The following is a 17,322-nucleotide window of genomic DNA, read 5'->3' as shown; positions in this document are numbered from 1 at the left end:
ACTGATGAGCTCATGATGATGGGCTTTTTATTAACTTAAAGCCTAAAAATGTATGGTATGAGTGTCTAGGTGCTATTTTCAATGTCACGCAATTTTTAATTTTTCAGAATCTGATTTGTTTTATTGCAATTTTGTTTGGATCCTTGGACCCTGACAGTAGGCAGAGCTGGTCTAAAGCGATTTAAATTCACACGAAGCCTAGTCTTCCAGAATGAGCTGTGGGTGGCCAGAACTGCTGTAGGGCAGAAGCTGATAAAAACGCTGGGTAAAATATTCTGATCTCTACATGTGGGCTTTATATCAAATTTATCTTAAAATTTGTTGAACTTTACAAGGGAGATTAATTGATATGAGGAGATAAATGTGCCTCTGTTAAGACATGCATATTAACACTAATTTTGTTAACTGGTATTTTGACTCCTAGAAGAAAATGTTACTTATCTAGAGAACATGGAGTTGACAAAACCAAACTGATTTTTAGAGTGATAGTGGCATGGACTTGGAAATGATTTAATAATAATGCCACCACTACCACCTACTACAATGTCTTGACATCCAATAAAAGGAGTAGAAAAAGTAATTGTGATAGACAAAACACATAGATAAAAATAAAAATACATGTGGATTCTCTTCTTCTTCAAAGGTTTGCCAGTAAGCATGGAGATGAATGTGGAATTACTGTAAGATCTCATACTGAGGATTTGGTTATATTTCTCTGCCTGTCTCTTAGTTTACTGGCCCCCCTGGCTAGTGGCCTGTGTCTCTATTTAAATTTTCTTCAATAAACCCAACTACTCCCTCTCAGAGTACAAACATGTAGGATAAGGAAAGAGTTTTTCTGCCTCATGCGTACGACCCCATTTAAGTCCTTCTCATTCTGGTAAGTGAGCCACATTTGCAGATAGGAAACGCAGAGTCTCAGAGAGGAAACTGGCTTTCTCAAACTTACGCAGTAGAGACTGGGGCTGGAACCTAGTTCTTGTGACATCAACTTCAGAATAGGTCCTGCCAGGAGAGGCTCAGGCCACATGCCTGATTTACATATTGATTCTTCCCCACTCCAGTTTCAATATCGGGAGTTAGATAGAACCTTCCATTCATTAGGAAAAGTAACTAGCCATACGTAAGTTGTTAACACTTAATATGCAACTGTGCTTCAGTATTAGCATGAGAGGAGGGAGAAAACCCACTTTGTTGGAGTGGCTTCGTGCTTTGTATGCTATAGCAGTGGCTGATTCGTTTCTTTCATTCAACAAATATGTACTAAATGTTTACTATGTGCCAGACTGTTTTACACACTGGAAACATAACTGAACAAAACCATCAAAAAGCCCTGCTTTCTTAATGCTAGAAAGAGGAGACAGATGATAAAGATGTTAAAACTGTGACAAGCTGGTGATGGTGTGACAGTAAAGGCCATTTACTTTATGCACAAATTCCATGTCACTGAACCCCACATTCTCTCAGTGATAGTTAGGATTATTGCTGTATATTCATAGTAATTTTTAAAGTGCCTTTATTTTTTACATTCCCGTACAAAAACAAGTTTATTGTTGTAACTCTACAATTCTCTACCTCTTTCCTATCTCCTGTTTTCTCTGGTTGCCACAGATCCATTTTCTAAGAGACTTGTTAATAAAAAATGTTTTTTATGATTTAAGAAATCAGTAGAGATCACAATCTGATAGTCTCTAGGCTGAAGCTGACTCATAAATGAATTTCTACTGACATTCTGAATTTTACAAAATGAATTGTAGTAATTAAATTTCACAAATAATACCCCAAATCTAGACTTATAGCTTCTCTTGGGTAATTAAATTTTTTTTTTTTTTTTTTGAGATGGAGTCTTGCTCTGTCCTCCAGGCTGGAGTGCAGTGGCACAATCTTGGCTCACTGCAAGCTCCGCCTCCCGGGTTCACACCATTCTCCTGCCTCAGCCTCCTGAGTAGCTGGGACTACAGGTGCCTGCCATCATGCCTGGCTAATTTTTTTGTATTTTTAATAGAGATGGGGTTTCACCATGTTAGCCAGGATGGTCTCGATCCCCTGACCTCATGATCTGCCTGCTTCAGCCTCCTGAAGTGCTGGATTACGGGCATGAACCACCACCGCACCCAGCCTGGTAATTTAAAGTTTTAACAAAACTGGGCCTGAATTTTTACATGTGAAACATTGGCTGGGGCTGAGTGACAGGCATTCCACTTAGATGCAACATATGTGCCTTCCTCTGTCCCCACAGTCCCCACCCACCCTGCCTCAATTGTCCTGATTTTGTGCCAAGTTTATAAAGATATGTGAGTTTATTACTCTTAAAGAAGAGAATGTGTATTATATATAAGCATATTTACATTTTAGCCCCTGCACAATTTATATATATGCATATATTTAAATTTATATATAAATATATTTTATATGTTATCTATTTATTTAAATTTTATTTATATGTAATATATATTTATATATACAAATGGTGCAGGGTCTAAAATGAGACATTAAATAAAGCATGAGACGTTTCAAGCAGGGTAACAAGAGGTTAAAAAATGTTAGGGGCCACTCAGAGCATAAGGCCCTGTTAATTGGGTTCAGGAAAATTTGGTTATGAACGCCAAGTGGTTTAGTGAGGCCAGAAGACTCCCATTCCTTTTCCCAGTTACCCTGAGGCTGGAGAAAATGTAATTGTATTCTTTCCTCCTGCTATTTTCAGTAATTCAGTCAACTGTTTTCTTGGTAGGTCAGTCCACCAGGGGTTCTGTGTTTACCAGTGCTGAACATACCAAGAACTGAATTCAACTACTTCACCGAGACGAGGTTTATTTTAGAAGAGCTAAATATTTCCGAATCATTCCACATATTCCGGGATGAAATTAACCTGCATCAACTAAATGATGAAGGGAAGTTATCGGTAACACTTGTTGGTGGCAACGTGCTGGCGAGGTAAGATCCATTGTGAAGCTCTGCGAGTTAATCCTTCAATGAAGGTTCTTCTGGGCAAAGTGTCACTTTACTCAGGACTTTTGTGGTTTAGGCAGATGTATTAAAAGCAGACATGTTGGTCTTGGTGGCTCACGCCTATAATCCCAGCACTTTGGGAGGCCAAGGCGGATGAATCACTTGAGGCCAGGAGTTCGAGACCAGCCTGACCAACATGGTGAAACCTTGTCTCTACTAAAAATACAAAAGTGAGCTAGGGTGGTGGTGCATGCCTGCAGTCCCAGCTACTTGGAGGCTGAGGCATGAGAATTGCTTGAACCCAAGAGGCGGAGGTTATAGTGAGCCGAGATCGCACCGCTGCACTCCAGCCTGGACAAAAGAGTGAGACTGTTTAAAAAAAAAAAAAAAAAAAACAGGCCGGGTGTGGTGGCTCAAGCCTGTAATCCCAGCACTTTGGGAGGCTGAGACGGGTGGATCACGAGGTCAGGAGATCGAGACCATCCTGGCTAACACAGTGAAACCCCATCTCTACTAAAAAATACAAAAAACTAGCCGGGCGCCGTGGCGGGTGCCTGTAGTCCCAGCTACTCGGGAGGCTGAGGCAGGAGAATGGCGTGAACCCGGGAGGCGGAGCTTGCAGTGAGCTGAGATCCAGCCACTGCACTCCAGCCTGGGCGACAGAGCGAGACTCCATCTCAAAACAAAAACAAAAAAACAAACAAAAAGCAAAAAACAAACCCCAAAATCCCAAAACAACAATAACAACAGCAAAGCAGAGGACATGCAGAGGAAAGGGAATATCTTTTTCTTCTCTTATGCCAAAATTTGGGTCATGCTAATCCTTCATTTTTACTTTTGCATTTCAGATATGAAATCTTTAAGTGTAAAGTTATTGTAAAATTGACCAAATTATAGAGGTTTGTTTTGTTTTGTTTTGTTTTGTTGAGACAGAGTCTTGCTGTGTCTCCCAGGCTGGCATGCATTGGCTCTATCTTGGCTCACTGCAGCCTCCACCTCCCAGGTTCAAGCAATTCTCTTGCCTCAGCCTCCTGAGTAGCTAGGATTACAGGCATGTGCCACCACGACTGGCTAATTTTTGTAGTTTTAGTAGAGACAGGGTTTCTCCATGTTGGCCAGGCTGGTCTTGAACTCCTGACCTCAAGTGATCTGTCCACCTCAGCCTCCCAAAGTGCTGGGATTACAAGTGTTAGCCATCACACCCAGCCTAAAATTATAGTTTTTAAACCATTTCAAACACTTTCTTATAGCAATACAGTAGTCTTATGTATTGATGCCGAACATGTGTAATAAAAATTGAAATTAAACACTAGATAAAATGGAATGGTTCTTAGGAAAGAAATCTCAGTGGTGACATGGAAAAATATGTAGAGATGGACTATGAAGATCGTTTGATTATTTATTCATTCATAGCATTTTATACTATAAGAGAAGGATCTTTTTATTATTATTATTATTCATGTAGCTCAAACTTTTTATTTTATGGATAAGACACTTGAAACTCAGTGTCACAAACGACTTGTCCAAAGAACCACATGCAGGCTTGACATGGTGTCTGATGCCTGTAATTCCAGCATTTTTGGAGGCCAAGGCAGGAGGTTCACTTGAGCCCAGGAGTTTGAGATCAACCTGGGAAACATGGTGAGACCCTGTCTCTACAAAAAGTACAAAAAAATTAGCTGGGCATAGTGGTACGCACCTGTGGTCCCAGCTACTCAGGAGGCTGAGGTGAAAGGATCACTTGAGCCTGGGAGGTTGAGGCTGCAATTGCATCTCATGGTTGAGCTGTGATTACACCACTGCACTCCAGCCTAGATGACAGAGCGAGACCCTGTCTCAAAAAAAACAAAACAAAACAAGCAACAACAACAAAAGCAAAGAACCACATGTAGTTAGCAGAAGAGTTGGGATTAGAACTTTTATCTTCTGACTCTTTGAATAAATACTTAAGCATTGCTAACTCATGCAAAAATCTACAGGTGCCTAAGGAGGAATAAGACAAATTCTCTGCCATCAAGAACTTTATGAAGATGTCCTTTTGATAAGCTTTCTACTGCTACTGAATGAAGATTCACCAGTTAAACACTTCAGTAGTTTAAAATGTTAGTTTTTCACAGTTTGGCGATTTGCAAGTTGTTGATAACCTTAACCAGTGGACACTGACCTTAGCATACATGAAATAAAACCTTTTCTACTTAATAATTTTGTATTTAACTTTTTAGGAAGCATATTTAGGTATGAATGTATTGTGATATCTATCATACAATTCATTTACTCATGAGGAGTTTTGAAAATAACCTGCCTATGTGTGGCTGCTTTTATCCTCATGCTGTTTGAAACTGAATGAAATTATTTGAATAATATTTATCGATCATTTACACATGGCTAAAAGTTCTGGGTAGTTTATTTGACTGACTTCAATGACTGGTATTCAGGAAATCATATGCTTGACAAAATTTATATGTTAACTATTTCTTTTTCTTTTTCTTTCTTTTTTGTTTTTTTGAAATGGATTCTTGCTCTGTCGCCCAGGCTGGAGTGCAGTGGCGCAATCTCGGCTCACTGCAGCCTCCACCTCCCAGGTTCAAGCGATTCTCTTGCCTCAGCCTCCTGAGTAGCTAGGATTACAGGCATCTGCCACCACACCCAGCTAATTTTTGTAATTTTAGTAGAGATGGGGTTTCGCCATGTTGGCCAGGCTGGTTTCAAACTCCTGACCTCAGGTGCTCCGCCTGCCTCAGCCTCCCAAAGTGCTGGGATTACAGGCGTGAGTCACCATGCCCAGCCATGTTAACTGTTTCAAACCAACTGATGTAAAGAGACACAGATAAATACAATGCAATTGGAATGTGAATTGTGGAACTAGTGTGTGTCAATCAATCAAAATCTGAGGAATAGTTTTGTTATCAATTAAAATGGAAAAATTTAGACTGATTTTGAGGCTGGGATTGTGAACTCTAGCTCTAGAATTGTTTATGAAATAGAATGCTTTTCAAAAATAAATTGAAATCTTTATTTCTTTCATTGCCACTCATTTGTTTTTGACAGGCAGAAAGAATAAAATTGGATTGATCCAAACTTTTCTTCCTGCCTTTGCTAAAAGCCACCTCTGTCTCACATATAAAGAATGATGGTGGAAGGAAAATAGGCCCAGTAGTGTTTTTTCTACACCACAGTGACTGGATTTGCAAGCTTTGGAGCCAGGTTATTGGAGTTTAAACACTGGCTAGTCTACTTAGTAGATGTGTGATGTTGCACAAATTTCTTAACCTCTTTGTGCCTCAGTTTTTTTTATTTATACAATGGGGATTTTCTAGTGTCATTTTCTAGTGTCGTTTTTAGTGCATTTTATAGAACTCTTTTTTTTTTTTTTTTTTTGAGACGGAGTCTTGCTCTATTGCCCAGGCTAGAGTGCAGTGGCACGGTCTTGGCTCACTGCAACCTCAGCCTATGTGGTTCAAGTGATTCTCGTGCCTCAGCCTCCCAGATAGCTGGGATTATAGGCACCTGCCACCATGCCTGGCTAATTTTTTGTATTTTTAGTAGAGATGGGGTTTCCACATTGGCCAGGCTGGTGTTAAACTCCTGACCTCATGATTCGCCTGCCTCGGCCTCCCAAAGTGCTGGGATTACAGCATGAGTCACTGTGCTCGGCCTATAGAATTCATTTTACAGTGTTATTTTCTAGTTTAAAATATGATAATATACCTAAAGTATTTATAATAGTCTCCAGCCTGTGGTGGAAGTCCAATAGTGTTAGCTACTATTATTTTCCAAGAGTGCAGCACAGGATAAAGCTGGTAAGGTATGAAGGTACTTTAATAATTTGGGGGAAAATAAATAGTTCAAATGAAATGTGAAAATACGTAGAATAAGGCTCCCATCTTCTGAGTCATGTGAGTTCCCTCGTATTTTTGGTCATTGAGAGGAAGTCATTTGTGTGAGAGCAGAGATTTAAACATTCCCAAAAGTAATAAGACATGCCATATTCCTTTCTCCTCCCCTCCATTTGCTTTATAGTGAAGACAAAACTTTAGAATCAGCAGTTGTCAAAGTCATTAATCCGGTTGAGCAGAGCGATGCCAACGTTGAGTTCCGAGAGTCTTCCTCTTCCCTCGTGCTGAAGGAGATTCTCCAGGAGGCTCCTGAGCTCATCACCGAGCAACTGGCTCATCGCCTCAGAGGTGAGAGACGGCACTTCCTATTAAATACCGGAAGGCTTAATGGAGTGTCTCCCGGCCTGCTCATGTAGAAAGAATGCAATCCATTCTTGGGTTAACAATCTCTTTAAAGACCACAGGAAGCTTCATCAGAGAGGCAGGGAGTAAAGAGTTTGTTAAAGAGTAGCATTATATTGAATATTAAAAATGTGCATTTAAAAATAGGCATGAGGGGCCTTTGCTGTTTCACTACAGAAGAATATTAAATGGAACTGCTGCAGCTCTGTTAGGGAGCTGGATAACACCTCTGGCCATTGTAATCGCTGCCAGAGGTGATTCTTGCCCCAAGACAGCATGATAGGGACCAGAATTCCAAGTTCCCAGGTTGAAATATCTGCTGATACTTTTCCATGCTTGGTTTATGACATACTGTTTGGATGGCAAAATACGTGCCCTTCATTTTGGTGATACTGTGTCAGGGCTTTTATAGTCAGATGTTACCTCCTTTGCTCGCCTGTCTTGGAACATATTCCATCTTCACTCAAACTGTTTTAAGCCCTGGGGTCCTGAACACACCGTCATCAGTTCCTCTAGTAATCTCTCTTTCATCTCGATCAGTGGAGCCTCCTGCTTCCAAACGGTGGTTTTCAAGCTGGAAATTGTCAGTCAACTTTGGAACCACAAAATTACCACAGAAATTCCATTATTTACTCACAGAGGACACTGTTCTGGTTTTTGTAGAAAGCATTTCCCTCCCCGCACCGCCAATCCATTTTGAACATGGTAGACGGTTTTCTTAAAAGTATTCAACACAGGAAAGTGAAAAACAGTGATGAACAGATTGAAATAATTCTAAAAGAAGACCAGAATTATGTTGACTCAACTCTTTTAAGGACTCTGTCCTTCAGTTCTTCTGTCTCTTCCACAGTTTGGAGGGGAAAAGGTTCAAGAGGTGTGTAATTCTTGTAAAGGTGTAGAACTGATGGCCTTTGTAAACCTGCCTTAAATATTTCCCTGGCAATGAATGTCTATAAAAATGCTCTGGGAAACTGTGCTCTCAACTAAACTAAGTAAGCACAATCATTTATCTCTGTGACAGAGCAGAAGGAAAATGAAGGTAATTGGGAATCTCAGCCAAGAGGAAAGTTGTTCAACAGCACAAATGTGTGGTACAGCCAAGCACTAGAGAATATTTTGTTTAAGTATCTTGTAAACTAAGAAGTTTGGTTAATTGTTGTGAAACTACACATGTTATTTAGTAGAAAAGAAATGTGGTCAATAAGCAAATCATTATCATAATTTTTGACAAATAGCAAAATAATATGAAACAAATACATTGGCACAAAGATATGACTGTTGTTGGTAGTGATAACAATGATATTCAGATTTAGGGAATTAGAAGGAGTGCAGACCCTTTTGTTATTTATCTTGATTTTAGTTTGCAGAGCTACCAAAAAATAGAACAATGGTAAAAGATTTTGCTTCTTTCTTCTTAAATTTTTTTACGCTTTTTTTTTTTTTTTTTTTTTTTTTTAGAGAGAGTGGGTCTCACCATATTGCCCAGGCTAGTCTTGAACTCCTGAGCTCAAGCCATCCACCAGCTTCAGTCTCCCAAATTGCTATAATTAAAGATGCAAGCCACCGCACCTGTCTGGATTTTGCTTTGCTTAACACCAGATGTTTTTCTTGAGGTTAGGCTTGAAGTAGCACTGGGAAGCTGGCAGAATGTGGGCATCACTTCCTTGTCTCTTGGAAACTGGAATGTGAGAGGATGAAGAGCTTCTACCTGTGAAGCCTGTCAATACTGTTACTGTCATAAAAGAGCCAGAGTCATTAAACCCTGGGAGGTAGAAGACATAGGGGACTTATTATGGTGGAAAGAGGGCTCTGGAGATCTTTTGCCAATGCATATGTGTGTGTGTGTGTGTTGTGCTCGCGTGTGTGCGTGTGTGTGTACATATGTGGAGGGGAGATGGAACACTACTGACGAGTTTTGGCAAGAGGGAATGTATTAGTCTGTTTTGCGTTGCTGTAAAGAAATATCTGAGATGGGGTAATTTAGAAAGAGGTTTATTTCACTCATGCTTCTGTAGGCTGTAGGAAAAGCATAGTGCTAGCATCTGCTTCTAGTGAGGACCTCAGGAAGCTTCCATACATGGCAGGAAGCAAAGGAGGAGCTGGCATATGACATGGGAAGGAAGGGAGCAAGAGAGTGGGGAGGTCCTAGACCTTTTTTAACAACCAGATCTCAGGTGAACTCATTACTGCAGGGTGGGCACCAAGCCATTCATGAGGGATTGGCCCCCCTGACCCAAACACCTCCCACCAGGCCTCACCTCCAACACTGGAGATCACATTTCAACATGAGATTTGGAGGGGACACACATCCAAACCATATCAGGGAACTAAAGGATGGTTATCCAGGGAATCTGCCTTTTAAAGACGCAACTCAAATGTTCAGAGGTAAAAAGATGTTGGGGTAATAGGTCAATTTTTAAAAGCTCCTGAATTGTTAGTAAATACAAAAAAGGAATCAAGTAGGCTGGGTGTGGTGGCTCACACCTGTAATCCTAGCACTTTGGGAGGCCAAGGAGGGCAGATCACTTAAGGTCAGGAGTTTGAGACCACTCTGGCCAACATGGTAAAACCTCGTCTCTACTAAAAATACAAAAATTAGCCGGTGTGATGGCAGACGCCTGTAATCCCAGCTACTTGGGAGGCTGAGGCAGGAGAATCACTTGAACCCAGGAGGCGAAGGTCGCAGTGAGCCGAGATCACACCATTGCACTCCAGCCTAGGGGACAAGGGCGAAACTCCATCTCAAAAAAAAAAAAAAAAAAGGAATCAAGTCAAATTTTGCTGTCATCCATGGATGCAGCTGGAAACCATCATTCTCAGCAAACTATCGCAAGAACAGAAAACCAAATACTGCATGTTCTCACTCATAGGTGGGAATTGAACAATGAGATCACTTGGACACAGGAAGCGGAACATCACACACCGGGTCCTATTGTGGGGAGGGGCTAGGAAGAGGGATAGCATTAGGAGATATACCTAATGTAAATGACGAGTTCATGGGTGCAGCACACCAACATGGCACATGTATACATATGTAACAAACCTGCACGTTGTGCACATGTACCCTAGAACTTAAAGTATAATAATTTAAAAAAAAATTTGCTGTCATCACTGAATTCAAACTTAGAATTTATATTTTCCAGTTATGTAGTAACATCGAACCTAAAAGGACTTGTTTTCTCTGTTCCTATAAATAACTTTAGCGTTTTTAATTTTCATAATATGAGCAGTTCTCTTTTGAAAGGGTTCTGTTTATAAGCAGCTACCATGTTACTTTGGATTTTGGGGTGCTGTAAATAATCATTAATTTGACGCACATTTTTAGAACTTTTTTTTTTTAATTATACTTTAAGTTCTGGAATACATGTGCAGAACATGCAGGTTTGTTACATAGGTATATACATGATACATGCCATGGTAGTTTGCTGCACCCATCAACCCATCACCTATACTAGGTATTTCTCTTAATGCTCTCCCTCCCCTAGTGTCCCTACCCCTGACAGGCCCCAGTGAGTGATGTTCCCTGCCTTGTGTCCATGTGTTCTCATTGTTCAACTCCTACTTATGAGTGAGAACATGCGGTGTTTCGTTTTCTGTTCCCGTGTTAGTTTCCTGATAATGATGGTTTCCAGCTTCATCCGTGTTCCTGCAAAGGACGTGAGCTCACCCTTTATTTTTTTTGGCTGCATAGTATTCCATGGTGTATATGTGCCACATTTTCTTTATCCAGTCTATCATTGATGGGCATTTGGGTTGGTTCCAAGTCTTTGTGAATAGTGCTGCAATAAGCATCTGTGTGCATGTGTCTTTGTAGTAGAATGATTTATAATCCTTTGGGTATATATCCAGTAATGGGATTGGTAGGTCAAATGATATTTCTTGTTCTAGGTCTTTGAGGAATCACCACACTGTCTTCCACAATGCTGGAACTAATTTACACTCCCACCAACAGTGTAGAAGTGTTTCTATTTCTCCATATCCCCTCCAGCATCTGTTTTTCCCTGACTTTTTAATGACTGCCATTCTAACTGGCATGAGATTGTATCTTATTGTGGTTTTGATTTGCATTTCTCTAATGACCAGTGATGATGAGCTTTTTTTCCATATGTTTGTTGGCCACATAAATGTCTTCTCTTGAGAAGTGTCTGTTCATATCCTTTGCCCAGTTTTTGTTGGGGTTGTTTTATTCTTGTAAATTTGTTTAAGTTCCTTATAGATTCTGGATATTAGGCCTTTGTCAGGTGGATAGATTGCAAAAATTTTCTCCCATTCTGTAGGTTGCCTGTTCAATCTTATGATAGTTTCTTTTGCTGTACAGAAACTCTTTAGTTTAATTAGATCCCATTTGTCAATTTTGGCTTTTGTTGCCATTGCTTTTGATTTTTGTTTTTTTTTTTTTTTTGAGATGGACTCTCTCTCCGTCGCCCAGGCTGGAGTGCAGTGGTACAATTTCGGCTCATTGCAAGCTCTGCCTCCCGGGTTCACGCCATTCTTCTGCCTCAGCCTCCCAAGTAGCTGGGACTACAGGCGCCCACCACCACGCCCGGCTAATTGTTTGTATTTTTAGTAGAGACGGGGTTTCACCATGTTAGCCAGGAAGATCTCGATCTCCTGACCTCATGATCCACCCGCCTCGGCCTCCCAAAGTGCTGGGATTATAGGTGTGAGTCACTGCACCCGGTTGCTTTTGGTTTTTTAGTCATAAAGTCTTTGCCCATGCCTATGTCCTAAATGATATTGCCTAGGTTTTCTTCTAGGGTTATTATGGTTTTAGGTCTTATGTTTAAGTCTTTAATCCATCTTGAGTTAATTTTTGTAAGGTGTAAGGAAGGGGTCCAGTTTCAGTTTTCTGTATATGGCTAGCCAGTTTTCCCAACACCATTTATTAAACAGGGAATCCTTTCCCCATTGCTTGTTTTTGTCAGGTTTGTCAAAAATCAGATGGTTGTAGATGTGTGGCATTATTTCTGAGGCTTCTCTTCTGTTCCATTGGTCTAAATATCTGTTTTGGTACCAGTACCATGCTGTTTTGGTTACTGTACCTTGTACTATAGTTTGAAGCCAGGTAGCGTGATGCCTCCAGCTTTGTTCTTTTTACTTAGGATTGTCTTGGCTGTACATGTTCTTTTTTAGTTCCATATGAAATTTATTTATGTATTTATTTATTATTTATTATTTTTTATTTTCTATTTTTTTATTTTTTTATTTTTTGAGACGGAGTCTCGCTCTGTCGCCCAGGCTGGAGTGCAGTGGCCGGATCTCAGCTCACTACAAGCTCCGCCTCCCGGGTTCACGCCATTCTCCTGCCTCAGCCTCCCAAGTAGCTGGAACTACAGGCGCCCGCCACCTCGCCCGGCTAGTTTTTTGTATTTTTCAGTAGAGACGGGGTTTCACTGTGTTAGCCAGGATGGTCTTGATCTCCTGACCTCGTGATCCGCCCCCCTTGGCCTCCCAAAGTGCTGGGATTACAGGCTTGAGCCACTGCGCCTGGCCTCCATATGAAATTTAAAGTAGTTTTTTCTAATTCTGTGAGGAAAGTCAGTGGTAGCTTTCTTCACAGATGGGGATTCAATGGAGATAGCAGATTCAATGGGGATAGCATTGAATCTATAAATTACTTTGGGCAGTATGGCCATTTTCACAATATTGATTCTTCCTATCCATGAGCATGGAATGTTTTTCCATTTGCTTGTGTCCTCTTTTGTTTCATTGAGCAGTGGTTTGTAGTTCTCCTTGAAGAGGTCCTTTACATCCCTTGTAAGTTGGATTCCTAGCTATTTTATTCTCTTTGTAGCAGTTGTGAATGGGAATTCACTCATAATTTGGCTCTCTGTTTGTCTATTATTGGTGTATAGGAATGCTTATGATTTTTGCAGATTGACTTTGTTTCCGGAGACTTTGCTGAAGTTGTTTATCAGCTTAAGGAGATTTTGGGCTGAGGTGTTGCAGTTTTCTAAATATACAATCATGCTATCTGCAAACAGAGACAATTTGACTTCCTCTCTTCTTTTTGAATACCCTTTATTTCTTTCTCTTGCCTGATTGCCCTGGCCAGAACTTCAAATACCATGTTGAATAGGAGTGGTGAGAGTGGGCGTCCTTGTCTTGTGCCAAGTTTCAAAGGGAATGATTCCAGCTTTTGGCCATTCAGTATGATATTGGCTATGGGTTTGTCATAAATTGCTCTTATTATTTTGAGATACATTCCAGCAATACCTAGTTTATTGAATGTTTTTAGCATGAAGGGGTGTTGAATTTTATCAAAGGCCTTTTCTGCATTTATTGAGATAATCATGTGGTTTTTGTCATTGGTTCTGTTTATGTGACGGATTACGTTTATTGATTTGTGTATGTTGAACCAGCTTTGCATCCCAGGGATGAAGCCAACTTGATTGTGGTGGATAAGCTTTTTGATGTGCTGCTGGATTTGGTTTGCTAGTATTTTATTGAGGATTTTCTCATCATTGTTCTTCAGTGATATTGGCCTGAAATTTTCTTTTTCTGTTGTGTCTCTGCCAGGTTTTGGTATCAGGATGATGCTGGCCTCATAAAATGAGTTAGGGAGGAATCTCTCTTTTTCTATTGTTTGGAATAGTTTCAGAAGGAATGGTACCAGCTCGTCTTTGTACCTCTGCTAGAATTCGGCTGTGAATCCATCTGGTCCTGACTTTTTTTGTGGTTGATAGGCTATTTATTACTGCCTAAATTTCAGAACTTGTTATTAGTCTATTCAGGGATTCGACTTCTTCCTAGTTTAGTCTTGGGAAGGTGTATGTGTCCAGGAATTTATCCATTTCGTCCAGATTTTCTCGTTTATTTGCGTAGAGGTGTTTCTAGTATTCTCTGATGGTAGTTTGTATTTCTGCAGGATCAGTGGTGATATCCCCTTTATCATTTTTTATTGTGTCTGTTTGATTCTTCTTTCTTTTCTTCTTTATTAATCTGGCTAGCAGTCTATCTATTTTGTTAATCTTTTCTAAAAACCAGCTCCTGGATTCATTGATTTTTTTGAAGGGTTTTTCATGTCTCTGTGTCCTTCCGTTCTGCTCAGATCTTAGTTATTTCTTGTCTTCTGCAAACTTTTGAATTTGTTTGCTTTTGCTTCTCTAGTTCTTTTAAGTGTGATGTGAGGGTGTTGATTTTAGATATTTCCCGCTTTCTCCTGTGGGCATTTAGTGCTATAAATTTTCCTCTAAACACTGCTTTAGCTGTGTCCCAGAGATTCTGGTACATTGTGTCTTTGTTCTCATTGGTTTCAAAGAAATTATTTATTTCTGCCTTAATTTCGTTATTTACCCAGTAGTTATTCAGGAACAGGTTGTTCAGTTTCCACGTAGTTGTGCAGTTTTGAGTGGGTTTCTTAATCCTGAGTTCTATTTGATTGGACTGTGGTCTGAAAGACTGTTTTTTCTGATTTCCATTCTTTTGCATTTGCTGAGGAATGTTTTACTTCCAATTATGTGGTCAATTTTAGAATAAGTACAATGTGATGCTGAGAAAAATGTACATTCTATTGGTTTGGGGTGGAGAGTTCTGTAGATGTCTATTAGGTCTGCTTGTTGCAGAGCTGAGTTCATGTCCTGGATATCCTTGTTAACCTTCTGTTTCATTGATCTGTCTAATATTGACAGTGAGGTGTTAAAGTCTTCCACTATTAATGTGTGGGAGTCCAAGTCTCTTTGTAGGTCTCCAAGAACTTGCTTTATGAATCTGGGTACTTCTTTATTGGGTGCATATATATTTAAGATAGTTAGCTCTTCTTGTTGCATTGGTCCCTTTACTATTATGTAATGCCCGTCTTTGTCTTGTTTGATCTTTGTTGGTTTGAAGTCTGTTTTATCAGAGACTAGGACTGCAACCCCGGTTTTTTTTTTTTTCTTTCCATTTGCTTGGTAAATATTCCTCCATCCCTTTATTTTGAGCCTATGTATGTTGTTGCATGTGAGATGTGTCTCCTGAATACAGCACAGCAATAGATCTTGACTGTATCCAATTTGCCAGTCTGTGTCTTTTAATTGGGGCATTTAGCCCATTTACATTTAAGGTTAATATTGTTATGTGTGAATTTGATCCTGTCATTATGATGCTAGCTGGTTATTTTGTCTGTTAGTTGATGCAGTTTCTTCATAGTATACATGGTCTTTACAATGTGGTATGTTTTTGCAGCGGATGATACTGGTTGTTCGTTTCCATATTTAGTGCTTCCTTTGGGATCTCTTGTAAGACAGGCCTGGTGGTGACAAAATCTCTCAGCATTTGCTTGTCTGTAAAGGATTTTATTTCTCCTTTGCTTATGAAGCTTAGTTTGGCTGGATATGAAATTCTTGGTTGAAAATTCTTTCTTTAAGAACGTTGAACATTGGACCCCGCTGTCTTCTGGCTTGTAGGGTTTCCACAGAGAGATACACTGTTAGTCTGATGGGCTTCCCTTTGTGGGTAACCCTTACCTTTTTCTCTAGCTGCCCTTAACATTTTTTCCTTCATTTCAACCTTGGTGAATCTGACAATTATGTGTCTTGGGGTTGCTCTTCTCAAGGAGTATCTTTGTGGTGTTCTCTGTATTTCCTGAATTTGAATGTTGGCCTATCTTGCTAGGTTGGAGAAATTCTACTGGATAATATCCTAAAGAGTGTTTTCCAGCTTGGTTCCATTCTCACCATCACTTTCAGGCACACCAATCAAACGTAGGTTTGGTCTTTTCACTTAGTCCCATATTTCTTGGAGGCTTTGTTCATTCCTTTTCATTGTTTTCTCTTATCTTGTCTTCATGCTTTATTTCATTAAATTGATCTTCAGTCTCTGATATCCTTTCTTCCGCTTGATCGATTCAGCTATTGATACTTGTGTATGCTTTATGAAGTTCTCGTGTCGTGTTTTTCAACTCTATCAGGTCATTTATATTCTTCTCTAAACTGGTTATTCCAGTTAGCAATTCCTTTTTTCAAGGTTCTTAGCTTCCTTACATTGGGTTAGAACATGCTTCTTTAGCTTGGAGGAATTTGTTATTACCCACCTTCTGAAGCCTACTTCTGTCACTTCATCAAATTCATTCTCCATCCAATTTTGTTCACTTGCTGGCTAGGAGTTGTGATACTTTGGAGCAGAAGAGGTGTTCTGATTTTTTGAATTTTCAGCCTTTTTTTGCTGTTTATTCCTCATCTTTGTGGGTTTGTCTACCTTTGGTGTTTGATGTTGGTGATCTTCGGATGGGGTTTTTGTGTGGACGTCCTTTTTGTTAATGTTGATGCTGTTCCTTTCCCTTTGTTAGTTTTCCTTCCACCGGTCAAGCCCCTCTGCTGCAGGTCTGCTGGAGTTTGCTGGAGGTTCACTCCAGAGTCTGTTTGCTTGGGTATCACCAGCAGAGGCTGCAGAACAGCAAAGATTGCTGCCTGTTCCTTCCTCTGGAAGCTTCATCCCAGAGGGGCACCTACCAGATGCCAGCCAGAGCTTTCCTGTATGAGGTGTCTATTGATCCCAGTCAGGAGGTATGGGGGTAAGGGACCCACTTGAGGAAGCAGTCTGTCCCTTAGCAGAGCTCGAGCACTGTGCTGGGAGATCCGCTGCACTCTTCAGAGCCAGCAGGCAGGAATGTTTAAGTCTGCTGAAGCTGCACCTACAACCACCCCATCCCCCAAGTGCTCTGTCCTAGGGAGATGGGAATTATATCTATAAGCCCCTGACTGTAACTGCTGCCTTTCTTTGAGAGATGTCCCGTGCAGAGAGGAGGAATCTAGAGAGGCAGTGTGGCCACAGTGGCTTTGCAGCGCTGTGCTGGGCTCTGCCCAGTCCGAACTTCCCGGAGGCTTTGTTTACACTATGAGGGGAAAACCACCTACTCAAGCCTCGGTAACTGCGGACTCAAGCATCCCAGGTCGACTTCAGACTGCCATGCTGGCAGCGAGAATTTCAAGCCAGTGGATCTTAGCTTGCTGGGCTCCATGGGGGTGGGATCCACTGAGCTAGACCACTTGGCTCCCTGGCTTCAGCCCCCTTTCCAGGGGAGTGAACGGTTCTGTATCGCTGGTGTTCCAGGCACCACTGGGGTATGAAAAAAAAAAAAAAACTTCAGCTAGCTCGGTGTCTGCCCAAATGGCCACCCAGTTTTGCACTTGAAACCCAGGGCCCTGGTAGTATA

General features: G+C 40.7%; 1 protein-coding gene across 14 annotated transcripts in view; it reads left to right on the top strand.

Moving 5' to 3' along the window:
- PRUNE2 (prune homolog 2 with BCH domain) overlaps window positions 1–17,322 on the top strand; it is a 292,615-nt gene that overhangs the window by 53,952 nt on the left and 221,341 nt on the right. For all 14 annotated transcript variants that reach the window (XM_077966268.1, XM_077966265.1, XM_077966267.1 and 11 more), the window contains exons 3-4: window positions 2,732–2,934; window positions 6,970–7,133. In XM_077966268.1, the coding sequence (XP_077822394.1) occupies window positions 2,732–2,934; window positions 6,970–7,133 (367 nt within the window). The remainder of the gene's footprint in view (window positions 1–2,731; window positions 2,935–6,969; window positions 7,134–17,322) is intronic.

Source organism: Macaca mulatta, chromosome 15 (genome assembly GCF_049350105.2).
Source record: "Macaca mulatta isolate MMU2019108-1 chromosome 15, T2T-MMU8v2.0, whole genome shotgun sequence".
Classification (NCBI taxonomy): Eukaryota; Metazoa; Chordata; class Mammalia; order Primates; family Cercopithecidae; genus Macaca; species Macaca mulatta.
Note: the sequence above shows the minus strand (reverse complement) of the source record. Positions and strands in the feature narration are given on the sequence as shown.